The sequence below is a fragment of the Anolis sagrei genome, chromosome 5 (assembly GCF_037176765.1).
Source record: "Anolis sagrei isolate rAnoSag1 chromosome 5, rAnoSag1.mat, whole genome shotgun sequence".
In the NCBI taxonomy this organism is placed as follows: domain Eukaryota; kingdom Metazoa; phylum Chordata; class Lepidosauria; order Squamata; family Dactyloidae; genus Anolis; species Anolis sagrei.
The window spans coordinates 31501938-31521105 of NC_090025.1; the positions used below are offsets into that span (position 1 = coordinate 31501938).

General features: G+C 39.8%; 1 protein-coding gene across 1 annotated transcript in view; it reads left to right on the top strand.

Moving 5' to 3' along the window:
- ENPEP (glutamyl aminopeptidase) overlaps positions 1-16489 on the top strand; it is a 50181-nt gene extending 33692 nt beyond the window's left edge. Inside the window, exons 9-20 of the mRNA XM_067468643.1 lie at positions 238-303; positions 744-895; positions 2590-2669; positions 3131-3270; positions 3674-3729; positions 4200-4350; positions 7410-7483; positions 8301-8402; positions 8507-8677; positions 11097-11237; positions 12048-12129; positions 13439-16489. Of these exons, the coding sequence (XP_067324744.1) occupies positions 238-303; positions 744-895; positions 2590-2669; positions 3131-3270; positions 3674-3729; positions 4200-4350; positions 7410-7483; positions 8301-8402; positions 8507-8677; positions 11097-11237; positions 12048-12129; positions 13439-13576 (1353 nt within the window). The 3' untranslated portion in view covers positions 13577-16489. The remainder of the gene's footprint in view (positions 1-237; positions 304-743; positions 896-2589; positions 2670-3130; positions 3271-3673; positions 3730-4199; positions 4351-7409; positions 7484-8300; positions 8403-8506; positions 8678-11096; positions 11238-12047; positions 12130-13438) is intronic.
- Positions 16490-19168: the final 2679 nt, after the last annotated feature.

Consider the following 19168-nt stretch of genomic DNA (forward strand, 5'->3'; position numbering starts at 1 on the left):
ACTCTGGAACAGTTACATTTTTGGACTACAATTCCCAGAATCAACCACCCAACATGGTCAAACCAAGGTAGGTAGTTGATTCTGGGAAATATAATCCAAAAAAGTAAATTTTCTGGGTTCTGTCTTTCTCACTAGGAGTGCGGCCACACTTATGAACAGATTCTAATAGAGGAGCGAAAAGTCAGTTTTTCTAATTGATAATGCCTTCATTTTAACTTTCTTCATTTTCTCCAACAGAAATATTTGAGAGACAATGTATTTGGAAATGCAAGAACGAGTCAGTTCTGGAAAGCAATGGAAGAGGTACATAGATTCTTAATATTTAGTATTTGTATTTTTCTTTCATAGAAGCAGCAAACACTTCGTAGGCGGACAGACCAATATTTCTCTTTTTTTCCAAGTATTCCTAATGCATTTTATCACAATAATGTATTCCTTGAAATTTAGGCTCAGTAATGTTTTGAGACAAACACTGGGGACGGCTTCTAATATCTTGAGCATTTCCAAATCCAAAAATATGACTATCTATGAAAGCAATATATACTTTAAAATTTCTCCTTTCCCTAATGGCTGATGTTCAATTAAAATATTTATTTTGATGCACTAGTCTCATGTGGTTCCTAAATGTGAATTTATGGGAGGAAACGGTTGTCTCTGTAGTTCTCACCTCCTGAGAAGAAAAGTTATACCTTTCTTTAGTCACATTTGGCTTTCTCATCATGACCATCTACTATTGTTCTTAGGCAAGTGGTCAACCAGTTGAAGAAGTGATGGACACCTGGACAAGGCAGATGGGATACCCTGTGCTGAGCATGCATTCAAACTTAACACTCACACAGAAGCGTTTCCTGCTAGATCCCAAAGCAGATCCTTCCCAGCCATCTTCTGACTTTAAGTAAGCTTTCTCCAGTTGTTGCATAATGTTGTTACTATATTATCTAGCTTAACAAATTTTGTATCATCTGCTGTTATCTTGACCACAAATTCAGTTGAGGTGGTTTAGGTGGTGAATGAATTTGTTTGAAAACATATTAAAATAAGGCAGCCTTTCCTCTCAGAATGTCCCAAGGAGAGACATCTCTGTCACAGAATTGGAGACCTCAAGAAGAGGATAGAAATGCCTTATGTGAAAACTGGCAATACAGTAGTTAATTAAATCAGGGTTGTGAAGGGGCTGGCAGTTAAGGCCATTTTACCTCTGCAGGACCTTCCAATAACCCCCTCCTTAAAAATAAGTCCCTCAAAATAACATGGTTTTGCCTATACCTACTGTACCCAGGCCCGTAGCCAGGATTTTGATTGGGGGGGGGGCTGAGTTTGGTTCGGGGGGGGGGGGGGGAGCTGAGTCTGAGTGAAAGAAGGTCTACCCTAGCAAACCTTTTGTATCATTACCCCAATACCCCCATCCATATGGGATATATTGAGCATGGTGATCAGATCATGATATTAATAAGCATAACAGTTTAAATAATGTACCAGTAAGGCCTTCTCGCGGACCACCATGAGAATTTGGGGGGGGGGGCTGAAGCCCCCCAAGCCCACCCCCCCTGGCTACATGCCTGACTGTACCTGTTTGAGGCCTTTTAAAAAAGTAACCCAGATGTAACAAAAATGAGTTTGAGAGAGCCGGTGAGAGGTGTATACTAGCCTTCCAATATCCTCATGGGGATAATGGACTGCTCTCTCCAACTCCTTGACTATTGTTCCTTCATAAAACTACTTTGCCACTCAGTTAATGCTTAACATGCAAACCTTTTCACCTATTGAATCCAAAAAGAGCATAGTTAATTGCTGCAGATGGTTTCACAAATATTTTTAATTATTTGGTGACCAGCCATGGGATAATGGGAACAAAAAAAAGAGGTTACATTTGTATTGAACCTGGTAAGGTGCAAGAAGGGGGAGTAAACTGGTGCAGGTACAGCTGAGGTCAGTGTGGACCTTGACAACCTTCTCAGCCTCCCTTGGACATCTAAGCCCTGAGGGCAAGCCACTACTTGTGTTACTCCCCAGCCAGCTATTTACTGGAAGGTAAACTCAGGGCACACCCACCTAAGTTCCAGGACTCTATAAATGAGAATAAACCCCAGGTCAACCTCAGGAATACACTCATTTGCCATCACTTGGCTCTCGGGTCTCAAAAGGTTGCTCTAGAACCTTATCCTTCATTAAAAGGCTGCCAAGTCATATATTCTCTTCCCACTACCTTCCAGTAACAGCCTATTTACAGGCAACACTTTTAACCAACTGCCAACGTCCCCCAGTCATAGTATGGGGTAAAACAAAATAAATAAATAAAAGTAAATAGTGAACAATTCTACCTGACCCCAAAGTAAGCAGACAAAACTCACTTTGCACTGGAGGAAGGAGAGTGTGCCATGAAGTGAAGATCCTCAGAGGTGTGTAAAGGGGCTGCCAGGCCTTAAGTTGTTTCTGGCCCCACCCCATCACATGCAGCATCTTGGCACATAGCACAACAAACAACTATATTTGGCCTCTATCTGTCAAATGTGAATCTTACCCTGTAGCATCCTTTACTGTGTTGGTCCGTATTTCAAGTTGAAAATGCTTTTCTTTTCAAACTTTCAGTTACAGATGGAATATTCCAGTGAAATGGTACGAGGGAAATACAACCGACACAATATTCTACAGTAAATCAGAACCTGCAGGTAATCTTAATTAACAGAGAATGGCTATCAAAGCAAGGTACCCCATACATGGTTCAGAACTGTTGGTCAACAGTATGTCACTTTTTTTTTTTTTTTTTTTTGCAATCATGGTTTGCTGAAAAATGTTGTGAAACTTTTTTCTTTCTCTTTGTCAACATATTGTTATTATAATTTATCGACTCTTTGCTTTTCTCTCAAAGCAGTTATATTATATTGGCCAGGACAAAAATGTTAATGACAAAAAGCAATAGATTTCTTAGGGGAAATTTTGGTCTCGGGATGTTTTTGCCTTCAAAACAACAATGAGAAATGACTCAAATTCAGCAATATTATTCACAACTTTTCAAGAGAAACAGACAAGAACATTGGAAAATGACAAGGATTTGGGGCAGAGGATATTTCTTATAGACACATCTTCATAACTCAACCACTTTTGTTTTGTTTTTTCTTCACCTCCACAGGTATTACAATTACACGGCCCAGCAATCCTCCCCCCAATTCTTTCTTGAAAGTGAATAAAAATCATGTTGGTTTTTATCGTGTCAACTATGAAACACAAGCTTGGGATGATCTGGCTAATATCATGATGAACAACCACCAGGTCAGTCTGTTGAAATGGATATGGATCTTGGTTTACGGGATGTGACAGCCAGAGTGAGTTAGCTGTTAGAATGTTGCACAAAAGTCCATTGAGCCATGAAACTTTTAGTCAGCCTCTCTACTTCACTTGGTCTGCTTTGTGGAGCTATCATCACGAGCGGCAACGAAGAATTATGTATATTTCTTTGGAGAAAGATGAGATATAAACATGTTCAGATGACTCACTGCATCTTCATTTCACCCAAAAAGCATCAACTGCTTCTTATTTATATGGAATTGTTTTAGATATTTCAATATTTAGATGTTTTATGGCGTATCATATAGCTTTTAACCAAATGTATGTTTTAATATGAGGACCTTCTAGTTTGCTGAATGCAAATAAATATATTTTCTATCACCACTAGGATTTTAGTCAAGGTGATCGTGCTGGCTTTCTTGAAGATGCTTTTGCATTGGCCAGGTAGGTGCATTTGTGGAATGAATTCATGTAGATGTGTTATATTACCATATTTTGCTATTGATGTCTAGCTGAGATAATATTCAAGAAAATATTTTCAAATTATGTACTTGATTTTTAAGAGAACTTTTTAAAACACACATACACAAATACTGAGATAATAGGAGAATTTAGATTTCTCATGGACTATGAGTCTAGTGGTTGTTTATTTCTCTCCAGTACTTTGAATGGATTTTCCGCTTTGTTTTCTATGCCCTTATTTAATACTCTGCATTAAACCAACAAAATAATACAATTAAGTTCAGCAATAGCAACATACTAGAACTCTTAAAGTTAACAAATACACTTGAAAGGAGGAAGAAAAGAACAGAGACTATAGATGAAACTGTAAGCACTTCTAAACTGGATTGTTATTGGCTGTACCAAATAGATCAGGTTGTGAAGAATTCTTTTCCTTTTCACACTTTCCCCAGAGCCAGACTTCTCAGTTATTCTTATGCCTTGAATCTTACGAGATATCTTAAAAATGAAACGGAATACATACCATGGCAAAGAGCTATCGTGTCTGTATCTTATCTTGGAGACATGCTTGAAGATGATGACACACTCTATCCCAAATTTCAGGTAAGACTGCCAGTTTTTGAACATGAATCTTGATATTTTCTTACAACAGAACTCTCGATTAACCTCCTCTGTGCTCCATATTCTCCAGCAGGTTAAGACATTTTTAATTAAAAAGCTACCTTGCAATGAAGGGCTCATGCAAAAGGCTTTTTATTGGTATGTGGGCGTATTTCCATGACAACTTGTGTGGTTTTTTTAAAAAAAACATATTGCCAATAGGGTTTCAGTTCTATGATCTGAGCCTCCTCTATGTTAAGCAAAGGGCAGGCAAATAAATAATTTAAATTTAAAAATCATATTGAGCTAGAAGTGGACCCTGCAAGAAATTGTTGCAGTATGGAGTGTTTTCGTCTTGTTTGGGGTTCCTACCAACAAAGTATATTCTCATTTCTGATATTCTCTTCCACTCAATCTTTTTCTGTCTTCCCCCCAAAAGACATTTGGTATTCAGTGTCTAGCTCGTTCTTAGTAGGCTGTTTTGGGGGCTTCTTCCCACCCTAGGGTCCTCCCTCAGTTTTTTTAAAATTCTGTTCATTGATATTGCTATTGTTTTTTTGTTTTTTTGTTTTTTTGCAGTGATGCAACTATTGTGATTCATCCAAGTCTGATGATATGTTACTCTTGTGAAAGGATGGTGGCAGTTTTGCTATATGATGCAAAGCATATGTAGATCTTGCAAAGTTACTTTTGGGGGATTTCATCTTGGCTTCTACTGCTATTCTGGCTTATGGAGATCTTGGGAAGTTTTTTTTTTAAGAAAAATGATTAAAATATCATGATGAAGGCCCCACTCCCTCATAACTAGACAGTGGTAGGATTATATTCTGGGCCACAATCAGTTATGAATGGCTTCTCCATATCACTGTACAGTTATCTTTCCACATAAGCGATTTTGGTTTTTGTGGATGTGATTGTTCACAGATTTGATTAAAATGTTGCCTCTAAGAATCTCTAGGTCCTTCAGTGTGGCCATGTTCAACTTCCTCTGGTCATGCGGGAGGATGTTGAGCATAGAATCATACTGGAGGAACTAGACATTCCTTCCTAGGTCTTCCAATGTGATTCTGTGGTGAGCTTCCAGTGGAAGTTAACTCTAGAATCGTGTTGGAGAACCTAGTGATTTCCAGACAGAAGTTTTGTTAAGAAAGAAAATAGCAATGTCTTCATTTGCAGCTTTTCCATTTCTCTAGTCCTTGGCTTTCCCCTGTGATGAAAGCCCTGTGACTCCAACTCCAGCAAATATCTGGAGCTGATTTTAGACCTCACAACCTCTGAGGATCCCTGCCATAGATGTGGGTGAAACATCAGGAGAGAATGCTTTTTGAACATGGCCATACAGCCCAGAAAACACAGCAACCCATTGATTCCAGCCATGAAAACCTTTGACAACACATTGTGGTCATTCTACTTAAACATAACCTTTTAAACTTTCTGCAAAAATGCAGACACCTCAGTAATGTTTGGCATTCTATTGCATGAAGAGTGCACAGTGCTCCTATCCTCAGTGACCTGGCAAAACCAAAGAAGAGATCACTCTCCAGATGCTATACAAGATGTATAGAAACTAATGATTCTACAGTTCTTCTCGTTTTGCATGAATATAAAAGAGAATTTTTACCTATAGATAATAGGACACTGGGATAAGTTCTCTTGACACAACAGAACATAGACTTTTGTGATAACAATGGATAAAGTTGTAATGTATGTAGCTGGGAGTCTATCTGGCTAGACACAATGACAGTGGGATGAGGAATAGTCTGTTGATTGTGTTCTTGCCACACTAATGCCCATCTTAGTGAAATTCCACCCAGTACAAAGTTGAGTTCAAAGGTGCACCAACTAAATTTAGTCCATTAAAAATAGATTCTCTTTTTAGTATACTGTCTGGAAATCTTTTGATACATTACCATAGCAATTGAACTATTTGTAGGATTTTGAAATGGTAGCACTATGAAGGCAGGCAAACACTTATTTTCAGCAACTTATTTCTCCACTTCTTGATTTTCTTCATAGCTTCTGCTGCTTAAGGCTTCTCCCTCATTTGCCAGAACCTACACTGTCATATTTATGCTGGTGTAGGAGCCAACGTACATTCAATCTTCATCTCTATTCAAAAAGAACCAGTGTGGTGTAGTGGCTTGAGTTTTGGACGATGACTCTGGAAACCAGGGTTGAAGTCCCTGCTCAGCCATGAAAACACATAATGTGACCTTGAGCAAGGAGCCCCCGGTGGCGCAGTGGGTTAAACCCCTGTGCTGGCAGGACTGAAGACCGACAGGTCGCAGGTTCGAATCCAGGGAGAGGGGGATGAGCTCCCTCTATCAGCTCCAGCTCCTCATACAGGGACATGAGAGAAGCCTCCCACAAGGATGATAAAAACATCAAAACATCAAATCATCCAGGCGTCCCCTGGGCAATGTCCTTGCAGACGGCCAATTCTCTCACACCAGAAGTCACTCCTGACACGACCAAAAAAAAAAAAAACCTTGAGCAAGTCACACTCTCATAGGTCTTCCAAATGTTTACATGGAAAATATATTTTTAGAATTTGAATTCATCCAGCATAAATTAAGGTTGATCCATCGTCTACATGACAACCATTCAAATATTGACATCCTACCCAATTCCTGAGAATCAGTCTCAATAGACTGAAACAGGAAGGGAACAAAATGCTGTAGCTTCAGGTTCACTAAAGGTAAAGATAAAAGTTTCCCCTTGACATTAAGTCTAGTCATGTCTGACTTAGTGCTCATCTCCATTTCTAAGCTGAAGAGCCGACATTGTCCATAGACACCTCCAAGGTCATGTGGCTGGCATGACTGCATGGAGTGCCATTAACTTTCTGCCAAAGCAGTACCTATTGATCTACTCACATTTGCATGTTTTCGGATATCACTAAAGCCCTGGTTTAATTTATTCTGCCTCATTTCTTAACCAGCCATTTGTTTGAAAATGTTGCCATGCCTTTGCTTTTCACATTTTAAAAATCATAGGGAATCACTGAACATGTTATTATCTGGAACTTCACAATGGTCACTAACACTATGTATGTATTTCAGGAATATTTCCGTAGCCTGGTCAAGCCCATTGCAGATCAACTAGGATGGAAGAATGATGGAGATCACATTAATAGGTAAAAGATTTCTTCCCATTGCATATGTCTACCATCCTGAGCAGTCATTTGTCATGCCTTTCTGAATTCAAAATATGCCTTCCAGCACCCATTACTACCAACCTTCATCAGTCCCTTCTCTATTTGAAAACCTTCAGCTGTAGATAAATGCAAAAATTCTCTACATAATAATTAGATAGAAACATCTTACATGTCTATTTCAAAGCAGCCAGACAAATTGCTGTTGTTGTTATGTGCCTTCAAGTCATTTCTGACTTAAGGCAAAGCTATCATGGGGTTTTCTGGGACAGATTGAGAGTGAGACCACGTTACTCACTCAAGGTCACCCAGTGGGCTTTTATGGCTAAACAGGGATTCAAACTCTGTTTTTCAGAGTCAGAATCCAATGCGCAAACCAGTATATCATGCTGGCTCCAGACTCATTAAGATTAAACAATCAGTGCAAAATTGCTGATCAGTGAATCACCCTTTCACACTACAGAATTATAGCACAGCTATGGCTATGGCCTATGGAATCCTATGATTCAATGGCTGGCATTCTATCCGCAACATACACATGTGTACATTAACTGTGTGCATGCATATATTTATTTTGGTTAGAAGTTGGCATTCATTTTCTCTTTCTGCAGTGACCAAAGTCTGCAGTTACTGCTGCCCTGCTAAAGAGAGAGTAATTATAGCTTCAAGTTAAGCCAATCACTTATCCCCCTTGTCAGGCATGTAGCCAGGGTGGGGGGGCTCGGGGGGCTTCATTGAATATGTCTAAAATGAGACCTATCCAAAACTAATGAAACTGTTACCCTTTCTTTTTTTCCAGTCTCCTACGTACAACAGTTCTAGAGTTTGCATGTGCCATGAATGATCCAGAGGCTTTGGGTAATGCATCTCATTTATTTGATGAATGGCTAAAAGGAGCAAGGTGAATGTATATAAATTTCAATCAAACAAGCACACAGCAAACAAACATAAAGTAAGGTGAAAGATATGCCTCCTCCTCAACAATGTCGTTTTCTTAAACAATAGCCTAGATGTGAATCTCCGACTCTTGGTTTACCGCTTTGGGATGCAACACTCTGGCAGTGAGCAAGCCTGGGAATATATGTTTGAGAAGTATCTAAACACACCATTGGCCCAAGAAAAGGAGAAGTTGCTATATGGCCTGGCATCAGTGAAAAACATCGCCCTGCTGGACAGGTTTGTTTGAAAACACTGCTGATTTCTCATATTAAAAGCATGGATTAGCTTTTGCATTCAAAGTGCTACATAGTATAAAAAGGTCAGATATATTCAAATAACAATCAAGCAGCAACTACCAATTGGTAGTTAATTTATTATTTATTTATTTCCTTCATTTCTACCCCTCCCTTCTCCCACAAGGGGACTCAGGGTGGCTTTACATAAGCATCAGTGATGCTGTCAACATATACATTCAATTAAAAACAGTAAAGTTTGATTAAAACATTACAAAATCATTAAAAAAATCATTTAATTTTGTAATGTCGTAATGTTCAAGTTTCCTTTCTAACCTGCCATTGTCCTCTGGTCAATGCCTCTAGTTGAACGCTTGGTCCCACAGCCAGGTCTTCAGTTGTTTCCTGAAGGACAAGAGGGAGGTGGCCAGCCTGATGTCCTTAGGGAAGGAGTTCCACAGACAGGGGGCCACTGCTGAGAAGGCCCTGTCTCTTGTCCCCACTAACCGCGTTTGCGAGAGTGGCAGGATCGAGAGCAGGGCCTCTCCTGATGATCTTAAGCTGTGAGATGGTTCATAGCAGGAGATACGTTCAGACAGGTAAACTGGGCTAGAACCGTTTTAGGGCTTTAAAGGTTAAAACCAGCACTTTGAATTGTGCCTGGAAGCTAATCGGCAGCCAGTGAAGCTGGTGCAACAAAAGAGTGGGCCGCTCCCTGTAAGCCACTCCCATTAGCAACCTGGCTGCCGACCATTGGATTGTTGGACTAATTGAAGCTTCCAAGTGGTTTTCAAAGGTAGCCCCATGTAGAGAACATTGCAGTAGTGTAATTGGGATGTAACCAGAGCATGGATCATCGTGGCCAAATCAGACTTCCCAAGGAAAAGGTGCAGCTGGCACACAAGTTTTAATTGTTCTAAAGCTCTCCCGACCACCACCGAGACCTGGGGTTCCAGATTCAGCTATGAATCCAGGATCACTCCCAAACTGCGAACCTTCGTCTTCAGGGGGAGTGTAACCCCGTCTAACACAGGCTGTAACCCTATCCCCTATTCGGCCTTTTGTCTAACCCCGACCACACTTTTTTGGACTCATAGGCCAAAAAAGTAACATGTTCAAATTCTCAAGCAGGTTGCTCTTGCTATCCCACATCTGCCACTTGAAGTAGTTATTTCACTTTGCCACTCCTGTTTAGCTTTATGTCCAAATATCTCACAGTCAAAATGCATGTTACAAGGGAACTCCATGATAAATTAAAGTCATAGGAAGGAGAGAGCAGGCTTGTTTTCTGCTGCACTGGAGACTAGGATGCAGAACAATGGCTTCAAACTACAGGAAAGAAAATTCCACCTGAACATTAGGAAGAACTTCCTAACAGTGAGAACTGTTCAGCAGTGGAACTCTCTGCCCCAGAGTGGGGTGGAGGCTCCTTCTTTTAAACGGAGGCTGGATGGCCATCTGTAGGGGGTGCTTTGAATACAATTTTCCTGCTTCTTGGCAGGGGGTTGGACTGGATGGCTCACAAGGTCTCTTCCAACTCAATAATTCTATGATACTATGAAATGTGGACAGTTCATTTCTGAAGCAAATGTGATGTTTTGATTTGAGTTAGGCCCCCTTGGCATAGGGTTTAAACCTGTGCCACTGGGACAGTTCCCTCAACAGATGTCCCATTGGAAGATGCTACAAGGCTAATAAGAGGTAGGGAGTCATTTTGATCAGAGCAATGGCATGGTGGGAAATGCTTAGACTTCCTCTCTGACCCACAGCACCCAAGTCCAATTTTGGGAGGCCCTTAGCTGTTTTTAAAGAAAAGAAATGTAGAAAGTTTCTACTTGCAGAATCCCCATAGAATATGTACCTGGCTGTTAAACACAGAAGGTAACACGGTAGCGAACTGATGCCTTGTGTTTGTTTTAATCAAGAACAGTGTGGAAGAAGATAACTCAGATCCAACATCATAGAACACTATAAACTTTACCAGTTAGAAAAGTTATTCTTTGGATTACAGCTCCCAGTTGACTGGGGACATTATTGGTATCATAGTCCGAACAATAACTTTTCCAAACTGTACATGCATTGGACCAGTGGATAGGGTAGTTACCTATTTGTCGTTTGGTGTGAAAATGTACCATTTGAAATATCAAAGGACATTTAATTTGATGCTTCCTATTCTCCATGTGAACTAAGCCTTTCCCAAATGACATTTTGAAGAATTTAGTTTTATAAGCACAGGCTCTAGAAACAGGATTGGTTCTTGTTTTTCTGTGTGTGTTTTAAAAAATTAAAAGATATTTCATGTTTCTTACAAATTAGTCTTGGTGAAAGTTTATTTTGAGATGCAGTGCATAGCTCATTTCCCATTCAGCCCTAATGAAATACTTATCATCTTGTGTAATCACTTCATGTCTGTTTTGCTTTAGATTTTTAAAGTACATCTACAACACAACTCTCATTAAAAGTCAAGATGTGTTCAATGTTTTGCGGTACATCTCCTTAAATAGTTATGGAAAAACCATGGTTTGGGACTGGGTACGCCTCAACTGGGAATATTTAGTCAGCAGGTAAGCTGTACGGTCTCCTCCTCATTTGTAAGTTTAACTTTTTTGGATTTGATTCACAGATTTGATTAATACATTCTCTTTAGGGATCTCTAGATCCTTCAGCATGACTCTATGGGTAACATCTGCCAAAAGCTGTCCATAGAGCCATGCTGGAAATCTTGGTCAACATCAGTGAAAGTTGAATAGAGAGTCATACTGGAAGACTAGCAGTTCCTAGAGGTGTTCTCTCAGATTAAACAAGTGATTTTAATTAGGTTTTTCCACTTTTGCAGGGATTCTGCATCCCAAAGATCATAATATAAAGAACCTATTGCATACTCCTTCTCCTAATCTGATATTTGGATGAGAATAATGCCATCAGGACACTAGACTTTCTCAAGAACCTAGACTCCTAGTTCATCCCAGTATGTTCAAAGAGGAAACATCATCCTCTTCAGAGAGTAATGGTTGTGTCAGCAGATGTGAATTGATTGTTCCAGTTATTAAGGTGGTAGAGGAATTCCAGAGGGAAAGCTACTGAGCAGGAGCAAAAATAGCAAGTGGCACATTGGTAGAGAATCTCTTAAATATAATGTCATAGCACTTTAACTAACTCTTGCTAGTACTGTACAGAAGATGACACTGGTAAAGCACTTCTGAATTATTTTTATATTGAAAATCCTATGTTGAGACAAACTAAAATAAAGCAAGAGTTTATGCTAGAATATGAAATCTCTGTATCAAAAGGAATTCAACAAGCAAATTGTTCTAATCTGAAATTTTGATTATTACACCACATACAGTCTCATTGGCTTATGTTCTTCTTTCCAGATACACGCTCAATGACAGAAACCTTGGGCGCCTACCATCAAGAATAACAGGAACATTCAACACAGAGCTCCAGTTTTGGCAGGTAAAGGTTTCTAGACTTCACCTATCCACTTTGCATGCTGAACTTAGAAAATGTACTCTTTTAGTCTGCAACTTCCAGAGTCTTGAACCAGCAGTTGCCAGATGGTCTGAAAGATAGTTGTCCAAAAGTGAATGGTTCTGTTGAAACGTAATGATAAATTCGATTCAACTGCTTCTAGTTTCTCCTCCTTATGGATGTATTAGAGGGGAGCAGGGAATACATGACCCTGATCAGAATTGGCCAGATATATTTAGCTGTTTAAGGTGAATGAGTGACAGCACAATTTCCATCGCAAGTATAGAAGCTGACTGGGCTGAACACTGACAGTGGAATAAGAGGCCACAACTGAGTGCAGTCAGCTGGTTCAGAAGGTAAATTGTAAGCAGGATGATAGAGACCAATTTTAATCCAAGAGATGGCGAAAGAGCTCAGGAAGAAGAGCTAGAAGTTGTCTATATGCACTACAGCATCTGCCGCTCACCACCATCTAGTGGTCCCCATGTCAGTGGGTTGAAGAATCTATTCCAGGTTTTAATCAGGGCTTTAAAAGATTATCCAAGGTGCTGACCCTCAAAGTAGATTCAGGACTTCTTTCAGCATAGATAGCAGCTTTAAAGCCTCACATCACCTGCCAGTGCTCGTATTTGAGATGGTTATCTCACTTGGCCTAATGTAACATAATGCATAGGCCTCTGTTAACCTGTGCACGATGTGACACTTCCATGATGGTGTGTGTGGAGTCCCTTCCTTCCTTCATTTAATTTCATTTATTTATACTGCATCTTTCTCCCAGGAAGAGACCCAAGACAATTTACAACACAGGTCAGAATAAAACATAGGTTAAATCAATCTTAATAGAGGGGCGGAAAAACCCCAACTGAATAACTGACATGGATCAGTTGTGGGCAAGAGCCTGGATCCCGGTCTAATTGAGCCCGGTCTATTGTATGTCACCAAACCAGTTCTATAAGCTGATGTCCCCTCTGTAGATGTTATGAGCCAGTTGTTTTTTTTTTGGGGGGGGGGGGGCATTTCAGTAAAAGCATGTTTAGAGTCACACTGGCCTGATTCTTCAGCTCAAAAGCATTAGCACACCTCCAAAGTACAACAGAGTACCAATCCAGTTAGAAGACTATTCAGAATTATTAAGTATTGGTATATAGCTGATATGAAACTAATGAGGGAAACCACCGTGCATGAGAGACTGTGCTCTGAAAATCCAGAGGTAAGTGAAACAATGGTTAATCCCCTGGCAAACAAGTTCCCTCGCATTCATTGATGCACTTCATGTTTTTTTTTCTTTCTTAAGATGGAAAATTTCTTTGAGAAGCATCATAATGCTGGAGCTGGGGAAGCATCCAGAGAGCAGGCTCGTGAAACTCTGAAGAGCAATATTGAGTGGCTCAAGCAACACCGAGAAGAGTTAGCTGTATGGTTTGGGAGTTAAAACAAATCCAGCTCTGCATAATAAGATGCACTTCTTTTTATCTTATATAAACTCTCAGGACTCTTATTTTCAAACTGCAACAAAACATGAGAATTTGTAGAAATATTACTTTCAAATTCTGGTAAATCTATCATTATCATGATACATTAATTTATTGTACTGTCATGTTCAGACTTGCCAGCAGGCAATTCTAGATCCTGTCTTGTCTATTAATACATGTGTTCTCATTTTTGAGTGCAAAATTATTATTTTTATCACATGGGTAATTACAATATCTCAATTATCATCAGCATCACTGGGGTGTGTGTTTTGTGTGTGTTAACCATACTAACAACTTTAAAAATAACACCTTTCATTATATAAAATAGCTTTTGTTCTATGTACTCTGGGTACCTTCACACCAATCCATCCCAGAGAAAAAGAGAGGTAATTTAGCCTCTTGAATCCATGTAGAAAAATCAGATTGGATATGTTCTCTTCAAAGAAGTTAAATAGTCACCTAATGTAACTTCATAAAATAAGCCTCATGCAAATATTATTCTCTGTTGTATTTGTATGGACACTAGAGGTGTGCAATTTGGCCAAAGGCATGCCATTTTGGGGTCCATTTTCAGCTAACCCCTCATTTTGTTACTCAAATCAGGAGGGGTGTTGCCGTTTTCATATGGGAAAGATTCAGCCCATTGGCTACAATGGGAAACTCTAAAGGTTCAATCCTCAGCCATTTTAAGGCCTATCTACATAAAACTTACCTCGGTTTTAGACCCTATTTACAACTGCGGGCCTGCCAAGTTTCAACAGTCTACTGATTTTTTAGAATTACTTTAAGTTATAACCATAACATTTTTTAAAATAAGATAAACCTCAAGAGAGGGTTCTGGGAGTCGTAGTCAATGGTTGTGCCCATTCTCAGCCAATCAGAGCATGGAAACAAGCAGGCCTTTTCTTGACTGAGAAACAGAGAGAGAAAAACTTCAACTTCCATCATGCTCAGAGAGGAACTAGAGACTTTTCAATGCCCGCCCCATGCAAATGCTGCTGGGAAAGTGAGGTCCCAACAGGGCCCTCTCTGAAGGAGGAGCCTAGGGAACTTTCCAAAAAATAAATGGACAGAGGAGGTAGAAAAAGACACTGCAATAATCCCATCTTCTCCAGGAGCCCCACAGTCCTTGCAGCAGACCCCTGCCTTGGGTATATTGCAGACTTAACTCTATCCTCTCCAGTAATTGGCTCTCTTAATCAATTTTGCTGAGCTTTTTGGTTCCCTCCTATCCTTTCTGTTTTCAGAGATTATATGAAACAGACCACTGAATATTATAAATCATTTTCATTCAAACTGATTCAGGCCCAAGCCTAATAGCCACCAGACTTAGATTTTCACTCATTTTTACTATTTCATGAAATAGCATGGTCTGAGAATGCACGTGACATCACAAATAGCACAGAAAAGCCATAGCTTGGTAGAAGAGAACATGTTATGCATAGAGAAGCTCACATATTCAAGAATCTCAGGTAAAAAAAAAACTTAGGTAGTCATAGGCTAAGAGATTCCTGTGCCTGCAACCCTAGATAACCCCTACCAGTCTGAATAAACATGCTGAATTAAATATAGCAGTAGTCTGACTCAGTGTAAGGCAGCTTTGTGTCAGCATATGTAGGAGAGAGCATATCTAGAAAACCTGTTGGCATGGATGGAGAAGTGTCGGCTTCCCGGCTATTCTTTGCCTACAGTTTCCATCAACCCCTTCCAGCAAGGATATGAGGTTTTTAAGACTAGGTCTGAAGGGTCAACTTGGTATCACAAAAGAATATGCAAAGCAGTCAAACACAGATAGCAAGGCATTTCTGTCTTAATAGAATGATTCCAAGTACTTAGGCTTAAATCTGGTTATTAGTTAAAGTTAGATTGATCCAATCAATCAATGGGGATAAGTTCTGTTGATTTGGTGGGTCTCCTCTACATGGGACCAGGAACTACATTTAGAATTTACTTTAAAGGAAAGATATATATTCTGGAGCAGCATCAGAAGGAGATCAAAAATTGCTCAGCTTGTCTGTTTCACCTGCTATTTTTTAAAGCAGAGTTCTTGGATCTCTAGTTCTGGCCCTGAAGTTCTTCTCTGATCCTCAGGGTAAAAGCACTGCCTTGAAAGTATGTGTATATACATTTTCTTTTGTTAAACCCAATGTTTATTTTGTGAATCGCATACTATAGTTGATGCTTAATATATCTTGGTAAATTATCTGATCAAGGGCTGCCCCTTGTAATATCGCCTTTGAAATATCACCTCATGCAACATCATAAGAGACTGTCCCTAGATTTCTGATTTTCAGGGCATCTCTGAAATTGCAAAACCTTAATTTATCCTGATGTGGCAACCCTAACAGGAAATGTGTGGCTCTCCAAATGTCGCTCAACTAGGATTCCCATCAGACCAAACAGCAGAGCTAATTGTAAAAGATTCGAAGGGCAAGTCCATGAATCTGTCATTCCTCACCATTGATTTAAATAGTGGAGGATGAAGGGTTGCAATATTTATCCAGAGTTTGAACAAATTGCTATTCATGCTGGTTGAGGGATTTGGGAAGTTGTTGTATATTTCAAAGGTAGCATTTCCAAAAATGGTGCTCCACTGACAGCTGACAAAAAAGTGTTTGTGGGAACATTGTGGCATCCTTTCAATCACTACACTGCACAGTGAAAACAGTTCTAATGATATATAGACAGGACTGGGATCACTTGCATTTTAACACTGGTATTACTTCAATAAGAGTCACGTATACAGTGGCTTCAAAGTCCATATATTTATAATCAGTATGCAAAGGCTGCTAGCTAAGTGCTGTATCAGAAATGTGCAGGACTTTTTTTAATCACTGAAAAAGATCATGATAAAGTGTTTCCAATTTTGAAAATTCATTTGTCTGTTCTTTTAAAAGGTGTCTTCTCTGATATATCACACAGTAGCGAAAAATAAGCAGCCATGTTGCTTGGATAAGAGGGCTTGACATGTCAATATTTCATTTTCAAGGCTGCCCTTGAAGATAGTTCAGAAGCTTCAGCTGCTGCAAAAGGTTGGCCAGTTCCTAACAGAGGTGATTTCAGATAAGGCATAAAGTCATTTATCCTTTAGTAAATTTGATCTATAAACTAACTCAAGATGTAGGGTATTACTTCTACCAGGAATGAAAAACATGTGGCCCTCTAGAGGTGGTCGGATTACATCTCCCATCATCCTCACTGTGCTCTGTGCTGGCTAGGACTGATAGTATTTATTTATTTTATTTACCCTATTTATACCCCGCCTTTCTCAACCCTGTAGGGGACTCAAGGCAGCTTACTTATATTAGCAACGATTCGATGTCATATAAACACACACACATAATAAAAATAAACAAATATATTAAAACAATAATTAAAAACATATCAATCCTTAAAACATTATTAAAATCATAATTCATTGCCATTCCAAATTGTTATTGCACTATTCCATAATTCTCTAGTGGGTTACTAACTGAATGCTTGATCCCATCGTCATGGGTTTTCCTGAAGGTCAGGAGAGAGGGGGCAGATCTGATTTCATTAGGGAGTTCCATACCCGAGGGGCCATCATTGAGAAGGCCCTGTCTCTCGTCCCCACCAAATGCACCTGCGAACGAGGTGGGACTGAGAGCAGAGCCTCCCCAGATGATCTTAACCTCCTAGCTGGCTCATAAAGGAAGATTAATTTGGACAGGTAAACAGGGACAGAGTTGTTTAGGGCTTAGCACTTTGAATTGTGCTCAGTAGCAGACTGGCAGCCAGTGGAGTTGATGCAACAGGAGAGATGTCCTCTCTCTTTATGCTGCTCTGGTGAGCAACTTGGCTACCACCCATTGGACTACTTGAAGCTTCCAAACAGTCTTCAAAGGCAGCCTCACATAGGGTGTGTTGCAGTAGTCTATTCAAGATGTAACTAGAGCATGGACCACTGTGGCCAAGTCTTGAGGTTAAGAAAGGTTAGTGATGGCTATATACATGGGGGGGGGATAGATCCCCTGCTCCACAAGGGAAAGGGCCTGTTCAGATCTTCTTGCTCTTCCCATTACTGACAAACTGTGGACATAATTATTCAGTCATAATCCCATGACCCTTGTGATCTCTTCCATCTCTATGATCCTGTTATTTTAAGGGGAACCAAGTACAGAATATGTGATGATGGAGGTGAAATGCAGGCAAAAGTACCACTTGTTCATTTGTTGGAAGAGAAAATTGTAGTCTTCCTTCAATACTGATGATAGAACAGCATTGTTCACCTCTTTTGCCTACAAGAAAATAAGATGGAGCTTGCAAAGCTGGCTGTGTAGCACCATAACTCTGCCTTCCTCCCTGTAGTTCTGGATCTCCCTCCTGGAGCAGCTGGCTGGCTGCCCAGGAGGATAAGCTAAGACAGTCACATAATACTTAAAAGCAAAGCTTATGTTTGGAAGTGCAAATGCTCCTCATGACAGTTCCCTCAGCCACACCCCCACCAGGAGTGTCCAAAAACACAGGCACCTGGGCTGATCTATATCAACCAACTAGTTGTGGTAGATTTCACCTCCTCCAGAAGCACTTCATTTGTAACACTAATAACCTTAATTGCCTATTCAAGACCAAACACCTTCTAAATATGTTGTATGACACCTAGACTAGCTTGGGAAATCCATTTTCCTCTCAGCTACTGTGCAAATTACCATGGGATAACCTTGGGCAAGCTACATACTCTCAGTCATAGAGGAAAGCAATGGCAAAACCCACTTTAAAAATATTGCCAAGAAATTCCAGTGATCTAGTTGCCATAAGTTGGAAATGACTTGAAGATATACACAATTACAATAAGGAAAATAGTGGAAGGCTGCAGTGCCCACTGGATCCTCTGACTTACCTAAGTCCACATTCCAAGAAAAATAGCTAGCAGAGGAGCATCCAGGATCTCTTCTAGCCAAACACAACATTCCAGCCACTGTAGCCTGCCAGCTCTTTTGGGAAAGTAATCTATCAGTGTCTCCATAGTAGGTTTTTAAAATGATGGTGTTCAAGCACAGTGTTGTAAATATAACACAATACAGTGATAAAAAATAAAAGAAAAACAGAAAACCACTTACTGTGCAAAATCAAATAAGTAAACAAAAAACAAAATTAACTCGTAAAGGCTGAAGGAAAGCACAACGTTGAGTCATTTTTCACTGAAATGTATTAAGAGCAGCCTCTAGTGCAAAAAAGGAGGCAGTACATCCAATTAAAAATTTAAGATACTTTTGAAAGAAATGGAAAGCATTTGTATTAATTAAAGGATCTTAAAAGCAGCCACTGATCAAAATATTCTGCACAATACTGCCATGTTTATCATTTATTTTAGCCAGAATTCCAACAAATTCTGATTGCAAGCTTTCCATTTTATCTCTTCTTTTGGGTAAATGTGAATGTATAGGGAGAAAATCAACTCATTTCAAAAGTGCAGGAGAAAAGTTCAGCTATGGGCTCTTCTCCACTTTCCTGTGGACTGCTGAAAGTTAAATAAATGGATCCTGGAGGAAATCAAGCCTCCTAGAAGACAAGATGACTCATGGAGA